This window comes from Podarcis pityusensis (genome assembly GCF_964106645.2).
Source record: "Podarcis pityusensis genome assembly, chromosome: 7".
NCBI lineage: Eukaryota > Metazoa > Chordata > Lepidosauria > Squamata > Lacertidae > Podarcis > Podarcis pityusensis.
This window is the reverse complement of record NC_138031.1, coordinates 54,675,782-54,697,216: the sequence shown is the minus strand read 5'-3', so window position 1 is coordinate 54,697,216 and position 21,435 is coordinate 54,675,782. Positions and strand designations below refer to the sequence as shown.

The 21,435-nt window shown below is 41.6% G+C and overlaps 1 protein-coding gene across 3 annotated transcripts in view; it reads left to right on the top strand.

The window, feature by feature from the left end:
- The first annotated feature begins 2,112 nt into the window (after positions 1-2,112).
- NETO1 (neuropilin and tolloid like 1) overlaps positions 2,113-21,435 on the top strand; it is a 102,669-nt gene continuing 83,346 nt past the window's right edge. Inside the window, exons 1-3 of one of the 3 annotated variants that reach the window (XM_081014212.1) lie at positions 2,113-5,241; positions 12,349-12,402; positions 15,404-15,541. In XM_081014212.1, coding sequence (XP_080870338.1) covers positions 5,214-5,241; positions 12,349-12,402; positions 15,404-15,541 — 220 coding nt within the window. In that variant the 5' untranslated portion in view covers positions 2,113-5,213. The remainder of the gene's footprint in view (positions 5,242-12,348; positions 12,403-15,403; positions 15,542-21,435) is intronic. The other 2 variants (XR_013988766.1, XM_081014211.1) reach the window with 2 other exon arrangements.

Here is a 21,435-nt window from a genome sequence, read left to right as displayed (position 1 = left end):
ATTCTATATTTTAAATATGCACTCTGTAAAGAACTATATCCTTCTGATGTCCTAATTCTCCCACGATTGAGTTTCATTGGATAGCCCAGGTTCTAATATTATGATAGAAGAAAAGCTTTATTCACTTTCTCCAAACTCTACATATTCACCTTTTCCCTAAACAAAATGGCCTGAATATTGTAACCTTTTCTCATAGCTCCAGCCTCCTGATGATTTTGACTGCCCTTTTCATATTTTTTCTAGCTCCAGGTAGACTGCTATTCTAGCAGACACTTCTTGTTAAGTTTATATTTTCTCTACAGGAAATTGTCTTCTCTCTGTTCTCCACAGTAACCACAGTAACATTCTTTAGGGTGACTGTAAGTGAAATTGAGAACAGGAAACAGCACTAATATCAGTATGGTTCTTACCTGAGTTATCCAAGAATCTTAATCTGCTGACAGAAAGTTACGGTGCTAAGAAGAATATTGGGCGATGCAACAGTGTGGAAGTTGACTATAATACACTTGGTCTTGTGTAATTATAATCACCCTGTAATTGGATCTAAATGTGAAAGAAGTTTCTCAGTTATCAATTAGGTCTTCGATTTATGGCATGCTGGCATCTCCATATGTAGCTGAACTTAATGGGCAGAATCAAACCATATTTAAGTACTTTTGACCATTTACTGAACTGGATTGGGCTAGTATGTTTGCGACCTGAAATGCTCACATCCATTTCAGCAAGTTGGAAACACACCTTACAGATTAATAAAGAAATCAACTGAGCATGTGAACACAATTTCCCTTTTACAGATGGGAAACTTGTGGGAATGTTTAGGGAGGCAGGAGAGGATATATTATTTATTAATATCCTTCCTAACTTGCGCCAGGAAGTTCTATAACTTAGCAGAGTTTTAACATTCCCCTTTTAAACACACAGTGGGTAGCTGGTTGCAAGCTTTTTTAAGCTTCTCAATATAAATTCCTGGTAAGATCCCTTATTTCCCTCTTAAAAGAATCATCATGCCACAATCTTCTTTAAAGTGTATAAAAGAAGTTTACTCACAGCATCATCAGTTCACAATTGGATCCCTGAAGACAGACTTAGTGACAGATATACATGTGAGTCTATCCCATATGGAGATAGTCTCTTTGTCGGCTGAAAGCCGACAGGGCATCTCTAGCTAAAAAGAGCCACTCCAACGAAGTGAGGAAGTCAAAAAGAGAGGGAGGATGCTGCATGCCTTGTGCTTTTGTTACCTGCGCAGGTAATGTCACGCCCACGTCTAGTCACATGCAAGAGGAAGTATGTCCCAGTCCAGGAGGAAACAGGAAGTTCTGACTGGCTGGACCAAACATCCCCTTTCATGTCCACACTAGGAAAACAAGGAATGTTGTATTTGACTGCTACCTATGTATCACATCCCACAAAACTGAGGTCGCGTGAAAGAAAATGACTTGTTTCAAGGCCACTTGAGCAGGGATTTGAAACCTTGCCTTCCAGGCCTAATGCTACAGCTCCTGGACCACACACAGTAGCCCTCTATTACTTTTTTGGTGCACCAGATGGCACGCCATACACAACCAGCCACCCCAGATAACACTGCACTGTGCATCTACACATCCCTCCCCTTTCTCAATGTACAGCATCCATCTGGCAAGAGGAGGCTGTGTGGATTTCTTGCTGTTAGAAAAGGCAACGCAGCACATTTACCTTCAGAACAGCCTATTCAGCTGTTTTCCTTTCTACTTTTTTTAAAAAAGAAAAAACTAATCTTTTGTAAGCAAACTATAACTTGAAACTTAGCCATAGATTGTCTGCATTGCCCTGCAGAAGGTGTTGTCAATCCCTTTCCCTCCCCGCTCCACAGCGTTTGCTACAGCCTGAGCCTTCTGGCTCCTCTGCTTGATCCGTGTTGTTGCTTGTGTCTTTTGCGGGGGCTGCTGAAGCGGTTGGGGAGGAGAGAGAGACGCTGCACAACTGTGGGGGGAGACAGTTGATCTTCCGGAATGAGTGAACTGTCACTCAGGCATACCCTAAATTTGGGGGTGGGGGGCGAAAGATTAAGGTTTAATTGATAGCTATAAGATTAATACGGCAAACCACAGGAGGCAACTGAACGCGATCAAAAAAGAAAAGAAAGTATCGTGGAAGGAGACATTTGCTGCAGAGTCGGCTTGAGACCTCTAATTCAGGAAGGAAAAGGAAGGAAAAATGATACCATCTGCCAAGATGACTTCACAGTCCTCATGTACCAGGAACTTTATTGCTGACAGCGTGGATCCTTAAATCTCTGCGGCTTGTAAGTGTATGGCTCATGGCTACATATGGGATGAGTCCACCTGGTACTTGGAACGTGTATGGGGGAAAACAAAAGCAAGCCGGATCTCAATGTACTCTGGAGTGAGCACCATTATTATTATTTTAACACTTCTCGACTTCTTTATGTATATACAACTGTCTAACGGAAGTGACATCCGATTTTGGCTGCTACCTTTGAGTGGAAGTAAGCCCCATAATTGAACCCAGTGGAACTTATTTCCGAGTGCACCTGCACGGTGCAATCCTAGCATGCATATAAGTTAACAGGGGCTTCTGAATATACGTGTCTATAATATCAGGAACGTTTAGAGTGGATGGGGCCGCTGTCCCGTCTTCTTTCAAGGCTACTGGTTATTATGGATCGGGCTTTGGAGTCTGACTTTTGAGTCAAAGCATGCATGAGATGTGACTGTCCAAATCGACGTCTTTTCAATGGCGCAAGGGACAAGGGAAAGGATCTCTATATTTTGCAGCCGACTGTCTCTTTCTCCCAGCTGAGAACCCCCTTTCTGTTCTCGAGGGACAACACACCACTCCTTGGGCTTCTTGGAGTAGCAGACACCCGTTCTTTTTGCTCAGAAAAGTCGCTTGCAAGAAATCCATGTTGTTTTGGGAAACTGACACCAGTTGGGAACCAGTTTAAATTAAAAAGAAAAAGCAGTCATCTGAACCTGGGTCTTTCTTGGCATCAAGTCCTCTTCCAAAGCAAGCTGCCCGATTTCGGCTGAGATCCCCCTACTTGGGCGTAAGCGCCCATGGAAATCCGCAGCGCTTACTACTTCAGCAGGAAGATTTAGGTTTCAAGAGCCGCGGAGCCCTTTGCAACCAGAAGTGCAGTCGGAAGCATTTACGGGAGGGGAAAGAGGGCTTGGAAAGGCCCCCTGGTTTGTTTGCCTCAAGTCCATCCCTCCCGCGCTCAAACAGGGCTTGCTTTGCAGGTTGTCTCCTGCGCTTAGGACCCCCATCCTCTCTTAGTGGCATCTAGAACAGAAGAGAGACTCTTCCCCTTCTCTGCATCAGCTTTGGAAGCAGCAGGTGTTGGAGGAGGAGGAGCTGCAGCAGCCGGAGGAGGAGGAGGAGGTCGAAAGGGGGTGCATGGTTCCCCCTCCCTTCTGCTCCTTAACTATCAAACGATTTTATTTTCAGTCACCTCTCTCTTCTCCCGCCTCCCTCTTCTTCCTGGGTGGATGCCTTTGCCAGTGGGAGAGGGAGATCGAGAAGGAAGCAGCGGCGGCGGCGTCGTCTGCCGGCTGGGAAATCCTTGTGTGTGAAAGAAGCTGGTACTGCGGACTTTGCCCTTGGCAGCAGCTGTGGGAGCCGCTGGCAGGAGCCAGAAAGAAGGAAGTTGGGCCCTGCCGGGGGGGGGGGGGAGGGCATCTCTGTCCCCTTCCAGCTCCCGCACTAGGTCTCTAGATGCCCCCTTTTCCTCGCCGAATCATTTCTCACCCTTGACCAGCATCTCCTCCTGCTGCTGCCGGAGCGCGCTCGCCGTCTTTGGGATGGTGCTGCCTTGATGGGGAAGAGGCGGCGGCGGAGGAGAAAGGCGCCTACCTAAGCGGGTAGGAGAGAGGACCCCTCCCCCCCTTCCTCGCCTATCTCTGGAGTGAGGGGAAGAGGCAAGCGTGCGATCAGCCGCCAGAGGATCCACAGCGAAACTTTTATTGCAGCTTCCACCCACCCACACATCCCCCAGCCATCCTCACCCCCGGACAGCATCCTGCGCGCTTGCAAATGGAGGGACTGCGGCTCGCAGGAAGATTCCTGGTTTAAATTGGCAAAGGGGGAAGCAGCAGGAGGAGGTGGTGGTGAAGAGCAAGGCACAAGTTAAAAGGCGACCAGAGAGGAGGCGGCCCCTCTTTTTTCTTTTTAATCTTTTCTTTTTAATCTCCGCGACTCTCCTGGTTTCTCTTCGCCCTTCGCCACTTAGGAGGATCTCTAGGGGGGGGAAACACACACCCAGATTATTGTCCTGGACTGTTGAAGAGGACACCCCCCCCCCGGGCCGGCTTTCCTTTCCTTCTTCCTCTCTTCCTGCCCTGCTGCTGCTGAGCGATGGGCTTCTTCCAACCCTCCGCTCCGGCTTGATCCTGTGTCGCAAGGGAGGCAAAATGGACTTGGCCGGTTTGGAAAGACTTCGGCTGTAACTGAATGGCGCGCAGAGATCCTTAAGCCCCTCCTTGGGTGACTCTTTCTTCCTCCACCCCCCTCCACCCTCTACCCCCTTTTGCTGCCTTCCCCTCAGCTCTAGCCTCTCCCCTCTTTGGGTGTCTCTCCCACCACCTTGCCCGTCCGAGAAGCGAGATCGAGGAACTGATGACGGACCCATCGCTCACCCCCCCTTCGATGCATCAAAAGAACCTCCAGGGCCGGGAAAGGTTGGCCTCGAAATTCTCCAGGAAATACTTGGGGCTGCTTTTGGTGTTGTATGAAACTGGTGATTAAAGGGGGGGAGCCTGGAAAGGAGGAGAGGAGACGAACCCTCCCCCCCCCCCCACTTCACTTTCTCGAGCCTAGTGGCTCCTGCCGGTGGTGGACTGCGATCTCTGGAAGTGGAGCTTGTGCGTCGAGGGCTCTTGCTCTCCCTTCCCCGCCTTGCCCTTCTCGGCCAGTTATGCAGACTCCCTGTGGTGGTTGCTGCTGCTCCTGCTGCTGCTGCTGCTAGGATCCGATGCTGGCCGCTCCGGAGCCAGGGGATGGAGATGGGGGGCTGATCATCGCCAGACGACGGTGAGAGGGGAAAGGAGAGAAAGAGCTGGAGAGACGGGGGCGCTGATCCACTTGGGTTCAGCGCGAAGCGCGCGTGGGCTTCAGGCTGCTGCTCGGGTCTCTCTCCTCTTCCCACCGCAGGAAGCCCTCTCGTCTCTAAATGGAATTAGTGGAGAGCGAAGCCCCTTGTGTAAGGAACAGACATGATCCATGGGCGCAGCTTGTTTCACAGTAAGTAGATCTCCGCCGGATCCCTCAGGGCCAACCGTGCCCTGTGCTGCCCGCTGCCCACAGTGGTCGCCGCCACCACCTTCTTGGGCAGAGAGCATTGTGTGTGACCCAACTAGTAGAGGAATCAGGTGCGGAAAGCTTAATGGCGTAGGTGTAAATACTCCCCTCCTTTTCCTCCTCCGCCCCCCCCATTAAAAAAATATAAATAAATTTTAAAAATGTAGCTACTGAAGATTTGTTTGTTTTGACTAGGATGGAGTTCAGGAGGTTCCAATCCTAGAGCTTGTAGCTTTCAAAGTCATGCGTAAAAGAAAGAGGTGGGGGGGGGGAGAGAAAGAAGGATGCCCTGCAAAACTCTCTTTACCTGCCCCCACCCCTCCTTGAGCTATTGAGGTTTCAGGCCGCGGTAAGCTCCCTTACGGTAGAAGTCAGCAGCACTGGAATCAATGGGACTCAACCACGTAATTGTGTAGGGGCAGAGATTAGACGTTTACCAGTCTGGCTGCAGTCCTAAATCATTAACTTGGAAATAAGTCTCATTGAAATCAGTGGAGCTTACTTCCATGTAAATGGGTCCAGAGCCCTCTACATTTTCTAACTCTTCAGCCCCATTTCAGGTTTGATGCTGCGATTTTGACCAAACCAAAATGACACATCCATCTTCTGTGCCAGTTCTAGGACATCAGCATTAATCCGAAGTATAAACTCATTGATTACTGTAATTACTAGGGATTAGTGCCAGTACTGAATTCGGACAGTAGTTGTTGTAGTCATCATAACGGAAGGATGAAATCCAAGTATTTGGACTCAAGTTGGTGATTGTTGATTCACCCAGTTTTGGAGCAGCAATCTTTCTTGGACTTATTTCACTAACTGGATTTTTATTTTTTTTAAAAAAGTTGTTATTGTGTGCGCATTGTGTTAAGCACATTGCAGTTAAGCAAAAGTTACAGTAATGGAAGGGAGATGAGTGGTTCCACACACATACACACAATTCATTAATAGTGGACAGTTTTGGTTTTTTTTAAAAGAGACAATAGTACAAAAGTGGAGGGCATGCACGTATTGACATACAGAGGGCACGCAGTTGAGACCAACTACTAGGATTTAAGCCAATTTAATCTTTTGTGAGTGTGCCCACAAACATTGTGTAAAATGCCTCTGATATCTGTTTTCTTTCCAAAATAGTTTGGAACATTAGTAATGGCCAGGGAACTTTCCTTTATCTTCTGCTTATTTGCCCTGTTCGTGTCTTAAATTGACTTAAATTGTATCTAAATAATGAGCAGGAAGGCACGGAGTCTACACAAACTGCACACACAAAATCTAAGCTTCCTGAGCAGTGTGGAATGTGGGGAAATAGTGACAAGGATGACCCAATGAGAACAACTCTTGTTTTACCTCTTTTAAAGCTCAGTGAATGGGACTTCTGTGTCAAGATAGCAGACTGTCCCTTTCCCCATTTGCTGCACAGCTTGCCTTTTTGATGGAGGCCATAGAAAAAGTAATCAAAATAAGGGAAGATAGATTTTGTATTAGTACATTTCTAATCATGTGAATGGAATTAGTTTAAAAAATCAGTTATGTATAACCACAGCCAAGTTGTTAGCGTTCAGTTGCCTAGTAGCTAATAGGAATGCATAACATCTACAGTACTTTTTAATGTGCAAGTGGGTTTGTGCTATCTAGCTCCATTTGATTAGAATCAAAGAAAATTCTGCCATTAAATTTAGTAGGATGTGAGTGTTCCTTTTATTGTGCCTGCAACAGTAAATCACCATTATGCCCATTTTTCAGATGTGGGTGGAAATAACTGTATGATACCCTTCAGTTTTATAATTTTCAGGAGTTGACTTCTAGAACTAACTGAGGTTGTGATTCCATGCAGACTTAATGACCAAGTTCATGAGTTTTTGGATCAGGGTGCAAGGCCACAACATCTGATGTAGTTAAACTCAGGACTCAGTCATTGGTATTTTATGTGGAAGTCTATTAAAATGAATGGTGACTAACTGCAATTAGAATTGAGGTATCCATCCCAATTCACGTTAATGAATGGTGTTAAGCATGCATGAGAGGGCACAGGACATAATGCATTTGTATTATATGGCTTTGCACACACTCTCTCTCTGTTAACATTGACTTTAAAGCCACCAATTCACAATGCATTCTTCCAAATATCTTCTTCCAAGAACAGCACTGTTCCTTACTTTTCTGGAATTTTTGAAACATCACTGGCTGCACATGAACAAAAAGTGTTGCTTAGGGAAATGAAAATGTTTTGCACACTGCTAAGAATTATGCCTTCATTTTCCTATATTATTAGAAATCATGTAAAACTTTTTGAGTAACTTGGCATATGCATTCCATTCTGACCTCTTTGGAGTTATGTCAGGCATGCTGGAACAAATGTTTTCAGCTATTAGAACAATGCAACTGGAATATAGTCCCTATTTTACCCCTCCCCTTGTTCTGTGGCCTCCAGCTGGTCACATAAGTTTTATGAGTCCCGGTCTCTGCATTTCTAAAATGCCATGAAGCAATTCCTATGCCACAGAATTTCTAAAAAGTGTTTTGGGACTCCAAGGCAGCAAAAGATATGTGCTTGAAATTACACATCGGCTAAATGAAGAGTTTTGCCCATGTCTTACAGAGTTATGAATTGGCCTTGCTGCTAGGTTGTCCTAGAGTGCTAACTAACCTTTGTGGCATAGAATCCAGCTATGCCACCTGAAGGCAGTGCTTCTCTTTCAAGGATGCCACACATTATATCAAAAGGCAAACTATATATATATATATAGAGAGAGAGAGAGAGAGAGCGCTACTAAATGAGCACAGTCTTCGCCATCTAGCAGGACCACTGCAATTCGGAGTGACATCATGGACACTTATTGGCTACATAGTCCCCTGACATCCTTCTCACCTCTGCAGCCATTTAGGATGCAGTTTCAAGGCATAGTCTGAAGTTGGTTGGACGAGGTATGTGAAACTGCCAAGCTGTTAATATTTATTAATTACATTTTTTATCCTGCCCTGCCTCCAAGGAACTCAGGTCCAAGATCACCAAGTGAGCTTTGTGAATGAACAGAGGCCTGAGTTCAGGTCTCCTTGTAGCCAGTGCACTGACTGTTTCTTTAGTGTGACATCTCCAAATGTTGTCTTGAAACTATGTATAAGGTTTCAACTCCTGTGTGAGACTTTTCCAGGCTGAGCATTCCTCTGTCAAACACTATTCATCTAAGTATTTTTTTTGGGGGGGGGACGGGGGGACAGGGACGGACATGCTCATCTGTGTATGTGTGTGAGAGACAGACAGACAGACAGACAGAGAATATATATAAGCTCTCTTGTTTCTGCTGAATCGTTATGAAAATCACAGTACTGCTTTTAAATTGGCACCCGTAGGACAACCCCACACTGCGTAAAATGAGGTGTGACTATATTTTGAACTGCTAATATAGCTGATGCCCCAATATTATTCAGAAAGGGCCCCCAACCCTGCAGAGAGGGGTTTTTTATGGGGAGTGGATTGCAGGTGGCTGCAGGGGAGAAGAGGCAATGAAAAACTTTCTTTCTGTGATGTTCAGTAAGTTAATTTATCTTAAGATCGAAGTCATCATTGTTAGTGGCATCCATGTGACAAATGTGAAATATAGTTTCTCTGGTCTAAGATATGTGTATCTTAAGATAAAGGTTTTGGGCTCTAGCAGCGTATGGGCACACATGCATCTTGACTGGAACAGTGCAGAGATGGAAGAAAGGATGGAAAGGTGCTCCATCAAGACTCTAGAAACTAGTGTGTCTGTATGAGCAGGGCAGGTACAATTAATATTTTATCTGATTTATTTAAACCCAAGTTTGATTCTTCCTAAAGCATGTCTAGCAATGTTTCTTGGTACCCACAAAGGATGAATGAGTGCTCAGGATAATGTGTATCTTCAGTAGTTTCTTCTCATTTTATCCAAATGTCCACTAGCTTGGAGACAGTAGAATTGATATGGCCTGACTGATGGAGGCTTTGTTAAATTTGCTCATTGGATGACCTTGAAGAAACAAGTACATCTCCTAGTCTTTGTTCATCAAATATAACAACAATTAACTACGCCATCACATGATTACCACCTTGCTTGTAATAGGGATTGTGGAGAACTAAATGTGCTAAATGCACCGTAGAGTGACCAATTTTTCAAGCCCTCAAACTGCAGCTGCACTGATTCACAAATATGTGAACCCTTATCTAGAAAAGACATACTGTGTAGTGCCTTCAATAAGCACAGAATCAATTTATTATTTCTTTGCACATAAAATACACATGAGTAAATGGGTAACTTCATTGTGCTCATGTTTCAAATGGTAACAGCTCTGAAGGCTTACTGAGCCTCATGCATTGCAGCAATCCATCTCTGAAGAAAAAGTATGTTGACAATCATGCAGGATTTATATAAGAAACAAAAACTTCCAAGTATCATTTGCAAATTGCTCATGCAAATGATATTCAGTAAACTGAATGTATGGAGTAACAGCAGCAGATGCTGCGGCCTACAGAAATGGTGGTTATGCTCTTCCTTCTTATTAAGTCCTCATTATCTCAAAGTATTTTCTCTGCTGAGTCAGCTTCTGATCCCAAAGTGCTCTGCCAGTACAAACCCCACTAAACAGGATTTCTGCTGGAGGCATGCTTTGAGGACTGGATGGAAACCAGCTTGGCCTTATTCACACGTCTAAGCTCACAATACCACAAGTTAAGCAGGCTTCTAACAATATTTAATTAACAGAAAACAACTGATTTCCTGTGGTCCATGTTTTAGTCTAGTCAGTTATATTACTGGCACACTCCACAAATTATCTCTCGCTTATTAGCCGAGGTACAAAGCGAGCTACCAAAATAGTTCCAACGGCACTTACAAAACACCAGACGCAACACAACAAACTTTTTGAGAACTGAGCAGTAGTAGAGTTAGCTACTGAACCTGGTGGAGCATGCTGGGGCCAAGGAGCTCATGTAGGTGGGGCCAATATGGTCACATGAGCGAGACAAAGGAGGTCACATGGGCAGAGACAAGTTGTTCTGGTTTTCTTCCCATCCTCCTACCTTGCAAAGGTGTAGACACAAAAGGATTGCAGTTGTATAAGTCCTTAATACCTAACTAAACTGAAAAGTGTTTAACACTTGTTTTAGAAGGGTTTCCTGCTGTCACAATTTCTAGTGTGGGTTAATGTCACAATAACCACACACTACTCAGAAGTCAGCAGCACTAAATTATCTGGGGATGGCTACCAGATAGGGCTGAATCCTCAGGTTAGTCTTACAGGGGCCACATAGAACTGTTAACAAGGTCCTTTCTAAATTTTCGGCATTATGGAAAAAGGTTCCCCCCTACTCCAATTTTTTTCACTTCTATGCCTTCTTTCCAGATTATGGAGGGCTTTTAAATGGACTAAGGGTGCAGGAGACCAGGGTTAAAGTCATCCCTCATCTATGAAGCTCCCTGGGTGAAATTGGGCTATTCACTGTCAGCCTATGTCTCAGGTTTGTGAGGATAGAATATGTAAGAGGAGAATAATGAATTGGTTCAACCCAGAAAAGTTGGTCATGGGCAGGTAGCAACATGAACAAGTCAGTTCTATGGGTTTTGGTGGCTGCCTTAGGGTGCAATCCTAACCATGTTTACTCTGAAATAAGTCCTGTTACATTCAATCGAGTTTACTCCAAGGTAAACAGAGTTGATTTATTGACTGTGTTTACATCACTTCCCCAAACAGGAGTTCTCTGGATTTCTCACAAGCAAAACACAACAGCTAAAAATGTGCATTAAAATCAAAACATCATTAATGTGCAATTTAAAACATTGTTAAAAGTAGATGTCAGGTTAATATTTTCCCAAGAATATACATGTCAACATACAGACGCTATACATAACACAGGACAACATGAAAAGAGACTGAAATGCGCTTTTCAGCTTTAACTGATTTTTGAGTCAGGATGGGAGTGAAAAGGCTGTGGGGAGGAAAGATTGAAAGAAAGGAGTGGGCTGGGAGGGACAGGGCCTGAGCACTCATAGGAAATAAGGCAGGAATACAATCCACCATCCTACCCAAGCCATTTCTTTGGGACAGAATTGCTTGTTACAGGGGTGTGACCAGCTAGTAGTGATTGCCTAAGCAGAGAAGAAGCATTTAAGAAGCATGTAAGAAGCCCCTCAGTCAGTGGAAATGTATTAATAATGACTGTGGGTGACAAGAGAAAGACTGGACTATGGCTCTGGAGATTTTGGGGGGGCACTTGGAAGGGTTATGTGCCACTTTGCCCAACAGAGGAGCCTCCCCTGTGGACAGGCCAATTACAAAAAAGACCAAGAATAGACCATGTTGACAAAACCATATTATTTATTAAATTATAATGAAAGACAGAGGTCACTGGAGAATTTACTGTAGTATACCAGTTCACCAGTTCACCTGTTTGTGAACCAAACAGATGCTAATAACTTGGTTTGGCTTAAGTAGACCAAATAAGATACCGTATTTTTTGCTCTATAAGACTCACCTTTTCCCTCCTAAAAAGTATGGGGAAATGTGTGTGTGTCTTATGGAGCAAATGCAGGCTGCGCAGCTATCACAGAAGCCAGAACAGCAAGAGGGATTGCTGCTTTCACTGTGCAGTGATCCCTCTTGCTGTTCTGGCTTCTGAGATTCAGAATAATTTTTTTCTTGTTTTCCTCCTCCAAAAACTAGGTGCGTCTTGTGGTCAGGTGCATCTTATAGAGCGAAAAATACGGTAATTCAGTCAATTATTAAGTGTCCTTGTAGCAAGTGGAATGTCAGATCTAATAGTAATGGTTTCTAGTGTGCATACAACTATGTGGAACTTCTATCTAAATTAATACCCAGTTCAATCAAAGAGTATTAAATTGTGTTCCTGTCACCAATGTGTCTTTTGATCTTAAACACGGTTCATATCCAAAAATCAGATTACATAGCCAAGCACAACTACAAGATAGATATACAGAAATTGCTCCTTCTTTGTTTATTATTTGTGAAATGCTGTAGCTCTTTTGATTGCTGTTACAAATCTATTATTATAACTAATATATTTCTTTATTTTTTCAGTTGTAGCAAGTTTTATCATCCTACACTGGGCTGGGGCAACAAAAAAAGGAGCAGGTATGTTTTTTATGGAGAATATTTCCATTATCTAGAGTATTTTAAATTATTCAAGCCTTTAAGGCGTAAACTGGGTTTATGTTTATGTTTTTATTCAGCTTAGTGATTTTCTTTTAATATTTGCATCCTTGACAACTAAAAATGATTATGGAACTTCAAAACAAAAACAAAAAAAACTTAGGCCTACTTAAGGCTTAAATAATAATTAAAAACATAGTAAACAAGATTCCTTATTTACAGATAGTATGGATAGTGGCCATACTGATCAGATTATTTAATGCTGGTCTGAAGTAAGGAAAGCCCAGGACACAGGAAGAAACAAGAGCACCTTTTAAGAAAGGAAAGGAAAAGGAAATGATTAGCTGATAGCCATAAAATACCTGGGCAAAGTAAACCTGTGGTGGCTACATTTATAAAATCAGTGAATCACAGATCTGGAAAATGCAGAAAGCAACGGAGCCCTGTCCCCAAGTACAAGGTACAACTTATGATGTCACTAAAATTCATGTTTCCTGGCTTGTAACCTGGAAGGCTTGTATTGTCCACCTCAAATATAAAGTGAGTATTACATCCATGAGAGTTCTTGTCTGACTTGGAAATACAAATTCAGCATTTCCACAAGAACAGAGAGTGTTCTTTAAATTTAAATCTATTCATAGTCAAGTATAATAAAAAAATAACAGTCCATTGTAGTCCAATCTTATATCAATCTAATATAGTGTATCCAACACTGTTTGCCCATTTAGAATTTTCAGGTGGTGGTAGGGAATGCGGGAGATTTTTCTGAGAGCTCTCTAAAAATACTTGTAATTAGTGATTATTCTTAAATTATTACTGTTGTTATTTGTTTCATTTCTATAGTGCTTTATACTTTTAAGAAGAAGAAAAATCTCAAAGCAGTTTACAACACATTAAAACATCAAATAAAACAATCCAGAACAAAACATTACTGAAGAAAGTTAAATATAAAGTATCCGTGCAAAGTAACATAATCAACAGGAAACTAAAATGTTATCTTAAATTTTTCAAACTAAAACACTACCCTTTCATCTCCACTCTCCCATTTTATTCATTTGTATCCCACTTCGCTTGAAAAAACAATGGTGGTATTTGTGGGTCTCCCTTTCCCCATTTTATCCTCACAATGCTTCTGTGAGGTAGGATAGGCTGAGAGGCAATGATTGGCCCATGGTCACCCAAATGAGTTTCTTGTCTGAGTGGGAATCTGAATCCTAGTTTCTCAGGCCCTAGTCTAACGGTTGTACGATACAGAAATGTTCCTGTCTAACAGGATTTCTACCCAATGTGAGCAGTTGCAAGGATGCACAAAGCCCCAAGTCTAACCAAAACTCTTTTACTTTCTTATGCATCTACTTATTGCAGCATTCCAATATAACTCTTTCACAAGTACCATTACACACAAACATATCATGCTACCATCATCCTGTGCCTTTTAGATGTGGTAGTCCCTGTTGCCCTGAAGGGATAAACTGAGTTACGTAGAGAGAGAGTGAAGTACACAGCGATAACAGCAAGAACCGTTATCGAACTAACAGAACTGAACCACAGGGGCAAAGCAACTGCTTGTATACATTTCTGAAGGCCTGGGCCACGTGATTGGCTGTCTAAACTCCCAAGCTGCGAATCATGACTCACAGTTTAAGGGCCAATGCAGAGGCATATCATGTATTCAGGGGCTCTGAATCCTTAGTCCAGGCTCAGGCTCAGGCAAACACAGGCCACTGAATACATAACAGAGAGGAAAAAGCAACTCAGGACAGATTAATAGAAGATCTTCTTCATAAATGTAGCCATCTGCCTATGCAGCTTGAAAATCAGTAAGTCTCACAGTCCCTCCCAATCCAGCCTAAGAAATTGGGGCACAATTACTTTTGCACAATTACTTCTTCTTTTAATTTTATATTTTTGTAAACTTAGAGGCTTTTTTTTTTTTACAATCAAACAGTAATTACATTTTGTTAAACACAAAGAAAAATGAATGAATAGTTGAAATACTCTGTTATTCCAGTATCCATTGCTGTCTATGGAAAAGTCTCCCTGTCTATCTAATGAGTTCATTTTCACCATTATAGGCAGCAACTCTGGAGCACGGCTTCTATGCAAAGGATGTATTTTGTGAGATGGAATATAGGAAAGGGAGTAAGAATCTCCATGCAATTCTTTCCCTCTTCTTTAAATGTATTGTTATGATTTTTTTTTGGGGGGGGCATTATGCTTAGACCCTTCTAACCCCTGGATCCAATAAGTATTAAAATATAAGCCAGGCTAGCTTCCTGATGAGGTGTTTGGTCTGGTTGATGGGCCATTAAGAGGAACAGAGGAAAGGGCTTGTGTGCCAGATGGCAAATGAATGGGTAGGGGGCCCACTCTCAACTCACGAATACTTAGAAAGACAAGGCTAGAGCTGAAGGCAGAGGGTTTGGAGTGATGTGGGCTAGAAGAAAAGCAGCAAGCTGAATAAAGAGTCAGAGAATTGTTTGAATCCAAAGCTATGGCTATGGGAGAAACAAGACCCTTTTGGGGTGTTAATGCTGTGAAGCCCTCCATCATAGGTTCAGATTGTATATATGTATATAAACCATATATTATAAAGACACCACAGTCTCCACTGTGACTCATTCTGAAGGAAACACAAATTCTGGGTAAGCACCTGGAACCCCTGGAATCTTGCACTGCTCGGAGATTGGGGCGGCATGCAACAATATTGTGCCCATTGTAACCTTCACCAGAGCCTTGGGTTCTAGAATGCTTCCTCTCCCACCTGCCTGTGTAATTCTTGTGAAGGGAGATCCTATGGTACATATATTTGACAGATGAGTTTCTAAGCATATGCATCTGCGGCTGTGGTGGAAAACTGCCATAGACTAAAAAATGAACAAGATGGTAATAGGACCCATGGTATTTTTATATATATATAAAAAAACCAGAACTAAGGTGTAAGCTACATCTGCTATCATTGTTGTAATCTTTTCCCCCCTAGAAAAGCAAACCACGTCAGAAGGACAAAAGACAGTACAGTGTGGAACGTGGACAAAATACCCAGAAGGAGGCATCTTCACTTCTCCCAATTATCCCAACAAATATCCTCCTGAGAGAGAGTGTGTCTACATTATAGAAGGTGATTACCCAAGTCCTTCATTCTTAAATTACCCTTTTTTCATAATTAATGTATCTTCTTCTGTAATATCTACCTTTGGATAATGACAGTTTGGTCAAATGTGGCTGCAATCCTATACATACCCAGGAGCAGGTCCCATTGAATGCAATTAGGTTTACTTCTGAGTACACACACAGTACTCTGAGTACACACACACTTCTGAGATACACACAGCCCTGTGTTGCAAAAAGAGCAGTGCTTTGGTTGTATTTATTTTTAATTAAAGACTTAATAAAGCGGGAGGGGGTTTATTGGTAGAGGAAAATAGCCATCTTCTTGGGCCTCGGTCATTACTATGCTTTCACAGCCAATTATAAAAGAAAAGAAAAGCTATATTATGGCAACTGTTGGCTTTGTCTCAGCCTCATCTTTCTTTCTCTGCCTGAAGATAGAAAGAGAGCACTGGAAACTGCCATATTCAAATAATTTACACAGTCAAGGACATATATAGTACCATGCAATGGCAGCTTCCAATCTGTTACTCACTCTCTTTTGGCCAACAGAGAGTACTGCTAAAATAAAAAGATTAAACACTGAGAGTAACAGCCAGTAGATGAAACATGGCATGGCAATATACTTACTAGTCTTTTCCATCTCTCTTGTTGCCTTATTGACAGATATATAAAAAAAGAGTCTAAAATGCTAGTTTATCAATATAAATTGCTTTTTAAAAAGAAAAGAAAGAGTATCACTGTTTGTAAGAAGAGTATTTCTTATTTCCTGGGGCCAATCTGGAAATGACTGATTATAGTGATCTACAAATAGATGAACAGAACTAGGTGTATTGGGAAAACAGAAGTATTAACAAATGTTAGAATGAATTCTGAGAACACAGATCATTCCTGATGCCTATTGTCCAAGTCCCCACATTGTTCAAAAAATTTAAAAATCCTGTAGACTAAATGAAACAACTGCTAATTCAGTTTTCCTATGTTATAATTCTTTCTTTAAGGTAAGCCACCATTTATGGCCCTCATAAGATGGTTTCCAAAAAAGAAGCCATACAATTCAAATCAAACAACATAAATAAGTCAACCATCATTAAATTAATGACATGTATTTAAACTTAAATCTAAGAAAACGTATCATGAATAGCTCAATAATAAACTGTCCGCATGAGATATGATGTAGATTTGTATGCTTTACATGCCATCAGGAAAGCTGAGGCATTATGTTAGTTGTAATATCTTTCTATATAATAAACATGAGTGACTGCCAGGGTTTTAAGTTTCAGAATATAAGAAACTAATCAGTAGGCCCTCAGGCTGAGACAGTTTTAAAAGAAGAGTCTGAAAGCCTTCAGCTTGCTTCAGTGGAGATGAAGATCATATGATTACCTAGATATTTATGCCTGGAGGAAGTAAAGTTTTATAAACAGACACACAAAAAATACCAAGTAGTGATTAATCTACATTTCTTCTGTAATGGGAGTCTTGGGTATAGGGAAATACATAGAAATTGTATACAGTACAATAATTGCAGTGCTACATAAGACCAGTTGTCCATCTGGCACCGCCTTTTGTTTATCCAGAGTGGCCTGAAAGAGATTTCAGGTCACATGAAGGGACTAAAAGTTCTATCTAAGATTTGGTGTTAATCTGTAGTTAGGGGTAGGCTGTTGTTCTAAACATAGAGGTCGCAGTTTTACCTTCTGTGGCCAAAAGGCACTGACAGCCTTGTCCACCATGACATTCCAAAATTCCATTTTGGCATTCACAGCATCTCCAGTCACCCTTGAGCTGTGATTGGGAGAGATCAGTTTCCACATCTAAAGTCCATGTACTATGATATGACGAGTACCTTATTTTACCCGTTGACTTTGCCAAGCCCAATAATCAAGGATGGTTTTTTTTCATTCCGAAAGTTACCATTAACACACTATAGAACTTGAACCTATAATAGACAGACTAGAGAGCACGAACAATTTAGAAACCATATCTCATACCCCTGCTTCAACTCTAGTAATTATCATCATTATTATCATTATTTACCCCTTCCTTTGGTTAAATAGTGCACTTGACATTTTACTTCTTTTAATGCAGATTTTTGAGTACACTATGTTTTGAACATTCCTCAGATGATTAGGGTAAATTAGGATATATAATTTCATATTCATCTTATATAAAGCCCAATGGACAGCATTGCATTGATCTTATTAGATGAAGGTCTGGTGGTGTGTGTGTGTGTGTGTGTGTATGTGTGTTTAGAAATATTCCTGAAAGAAAAACTGTTCAATACACAAAACTGCAAGATAGTAATTGAATGGAAGTTATCATTTCCCATAAATAGTGTGGTATTAAGGCCAATACTGAATGCTGAATGTGGCTGGGTTTTTATGTTGCAATAACAGTGAATGTGTCTTCTGTGAAAGTCATAATATGCCTAGACTCAGGGCAATTTTACACAGTTCTTGGCAGCATATTCAGGTTTGCCACCATGTGTACCAACAGGGAGCTGCAGCCACATGAGTCTGTGTGATACAGGCCTTTGATGCTTCTAGACAGAAAGCATCTTAGTTATACTAGGAAAAATATGTAACATGTGTAGTGGACCTTTTCCCTACAAAAAAGAGGAAAGAAATGTAGGGTTGTATCATTCAGAATATTTTATGTATGCTCGGTCATTCTTTTCCACTTAAATTCTTGTTTGTTATCATAAACAGTGAATGCTTTAAAACTGCAGTAGCAGCCACAAATTAAACCTTCCAGTCTGCACATTTCTATAATGTGGATGAACTTGATGTATTGGGCTTGATGTACTATAAGCCATGCAAAATTAGCAGCAGCATTCCATTGAAGACCATCTCCATTTTTGTAAAGCTAATAACATTTTTCTTCTTCCTTTGTAACACTATCTGTGTTGAAGAGCAATGATATTTTGCTGTTCCAAAGCACATCTATATAATTATCTGCTTGAGTAATAATATTCACTAATTCCATTCACATTCCTTGTATTCATAATGCATTCTTCAAAGCCAGCAGAGAATATCCGTTTGAAAGAAAAATGACCCTAGCTTCCTCTGTTCAATTGCTGAGCAACTGGAGATATCAAGGATTATTCCAATCCATTAGTAGGGAACCAGCTCACATTTATGAAGGGGAGATTTTTAGATCAATCTCTCCTTTCCAGACATTCTGTTAAACTGAAACAGATTTTTTGCTTAGCTTCAGCTGTCAGCTACATGAAATTACAGGCTGGTAAGAATTAAAGCCTTAATTGTATGGGGCTATTTCACTGCAACTGTTCCTCTGCTTCTAGTTAGAACCCAAAGCCTTTTTAAGCAGATGTAAAACCTCAAGATGGCACTTGTATAAGATAATTAGATGAAAAAGATGACAAGACATGCAAGCATTAAGCAGTCTTTCCCATGTTATTAGGAGTCTTTGAAGAAAGGTAATTAGAACCTAAATTAAAAAGATTGCTAAGAGTTCAAGTAGTAAAAGCTCATCACAGAATGGCTGCACTATATAGCCTTTAAATTTTGTAGCAACATTTCCTTGCATCTTAGGCTTTTACTTTTGGTACAGAACTCAGCCTCCTGACCCCTAAAAAAAATAATGGAACTTAAATAGACTTTCTCAGCCACAGCAAACTATATCAGCCAATAATATGTCTTGTTTGAGGCCATGCAGCTCTTACTTTTTTCCTTTTCTCTCACCAAAGTTATGGAGAAACAACAATAAGATGCAATGCAAGTAAGGTGCAATTACAATTGGTTCTTTTGTAACCTCTGTGGTTGTTAGCACATGAACAGCTCAATATCATCCTGGACTGCAAGTGTTGTATTACAAGCAGAGACATCTACTGCAGTAGCAACTGCAGGATCCTATGAGAGACAAGCTAGGGAAAGTTGGACAGCTCTTTCAACTACTGCTTAAATAAAGAAAAGAAAACTGCTTGCTTAAGCTTTCAGCTAGAGCAGCCAACTTGTGATTTTAAAAGTGCCTGGTCTCTGAGTGCAGCCATGGCCAGAGTTAGAAAGTGCTTGATCTGTGACAGATCAGGCAGCAGAGTCTGGTGGGTTTTGTAAGGCCAGGAGAGAAGCATCAGAAGTCCAAGACCAAGTGCCACCCCCACTTATAAAAGCTACAGATAGTTAAAGGCCAAAAGCCTGGTTACAGAGGAAAGGTTTTGCCCCTAAAGATATAGAGTGATGGCACTGGTGAGCCCCTTTGGGAAAAGCATTCTGCAAAGGGAGTCACAACAGAAAACGGCTCATTCTTGTGTTGCCACTGTCCAGAATTCTCATGGAAGGGGGCACATGAAGAACAGCCTCAGATGATGAGTGCAGGGTCAAAGTTGGTTCATATGTTGGTAGTCCTCTCACAGCTGAGGACGTATACACTGTGGTATTTTCTGTTTTATTAAATAAGCTGCCACTGTAAACTTGAAGTTAATGTTTTAGACATCTTGAGTAGCCATCCACTGAGTTGAGTTGTGTTGTCAAGGCGAAATGCAATCTTTCATGCTGTACCTGCTCACTTTAAATGGAGTAAAAAATAAATACAGTCATACCTCGGGATAAATACGCTTCAGGTTGAGCGCTTTCGGGTTTTGCTCTGCGGCGACCCGGAAGTAACAGAGCATATTACTTCCGGGTTTCGCTGCTTGCGCATGCGCAGGTGGTCAAAATGACTTCATGTGTAGAAGCGGCGAAACGCAACCCATGCATGCACAGTCGCACCGTCATGTCTTACGTTCTATTCAGGATGCAAACGGGGCTCTGGAACGGATCCCGTTCGCATCCCGAGGTACCACTGTAAATTGTTTGTGTATTTTGTGCCCAGGGTCTCCAATTCAGTGAAGGTGAAGTGCTAGAATTCTAATGCTGTTGCCATCAATGCAACATAATTCTAGTCTATTGCACTGATGGCAACAGGATTAGAATCAACTGTGATTTTTGTGTTTGTGTCTACTGTAGAATACCACACATGTATTTTGCACTCCAAGATCTTTAAAAAGTGACCACTTTTTGGCATATGACAACTTACAGATCATTTGTGCAAAATCCATGCTGTGTTAGAATTTTCCTGATGGGACCTCAAATAAGTCTGCTTCCGAGCCTGAACTAAAAACAACAAAACCTGAAGTATTGTCTTGTGGATTCACCTGCATGCACACCAGAAGATTGAAATAGAAGTAAAAATGAAGACCAGGAAACAAACAGTCAAAAATCATCTGAAAAGAAAAGGATACTTAGCTCAATCACATTTTGTTGGAAAAGAGACTTTGGCTGGATTTTCTGGCAAGATAACTTTTATTTTAGATTTAGGCGATGAAGAGATAAAGTTTTCTAAAACAGGGAATTTAATTCTGTTTCTTGTTTTTAATTTGTCATGTGACCCCATTCTCTGGCAAAGGGCATAGGAAGCTCTTAAATAATCCTTTGAGCCATCACATAGTGCTTCTCCGGAGCTCAATCTATTTTGTTAATCCAAAGCATGGCTATGAGGTGAATGGCTGTATAGTTTAAACATTCCTACAGGGTAAACCATAAAACGCAGGGGTTAAAATCTGTAATATATTAATTTTTTAATAATATTATTATTATTTTTTAAAGCCTCGTGGGCTGTAGTCCAACTCACACTAACTTTGGATTCACTTAACAGGGCTTACTTCTGAGAGGACATGTGTAGGGTTCTGGTGTTAATGTAGTTGTTACAGATAGAAGAAGATGAAACCTGAACAGCTCTAGGAGTTAAAGTGAAACATTTACATAATGTGTATAATGCGCTTCAGTATCTTAATTCATTTTGCTATTGTCAGTACCATTTACCACGAAGGAGTTGGTGGTATGCCCCCTGATCAGGAAGACCTCCCTGGATCCAGAAGTGTTAAACATCTATTGCCCAGTG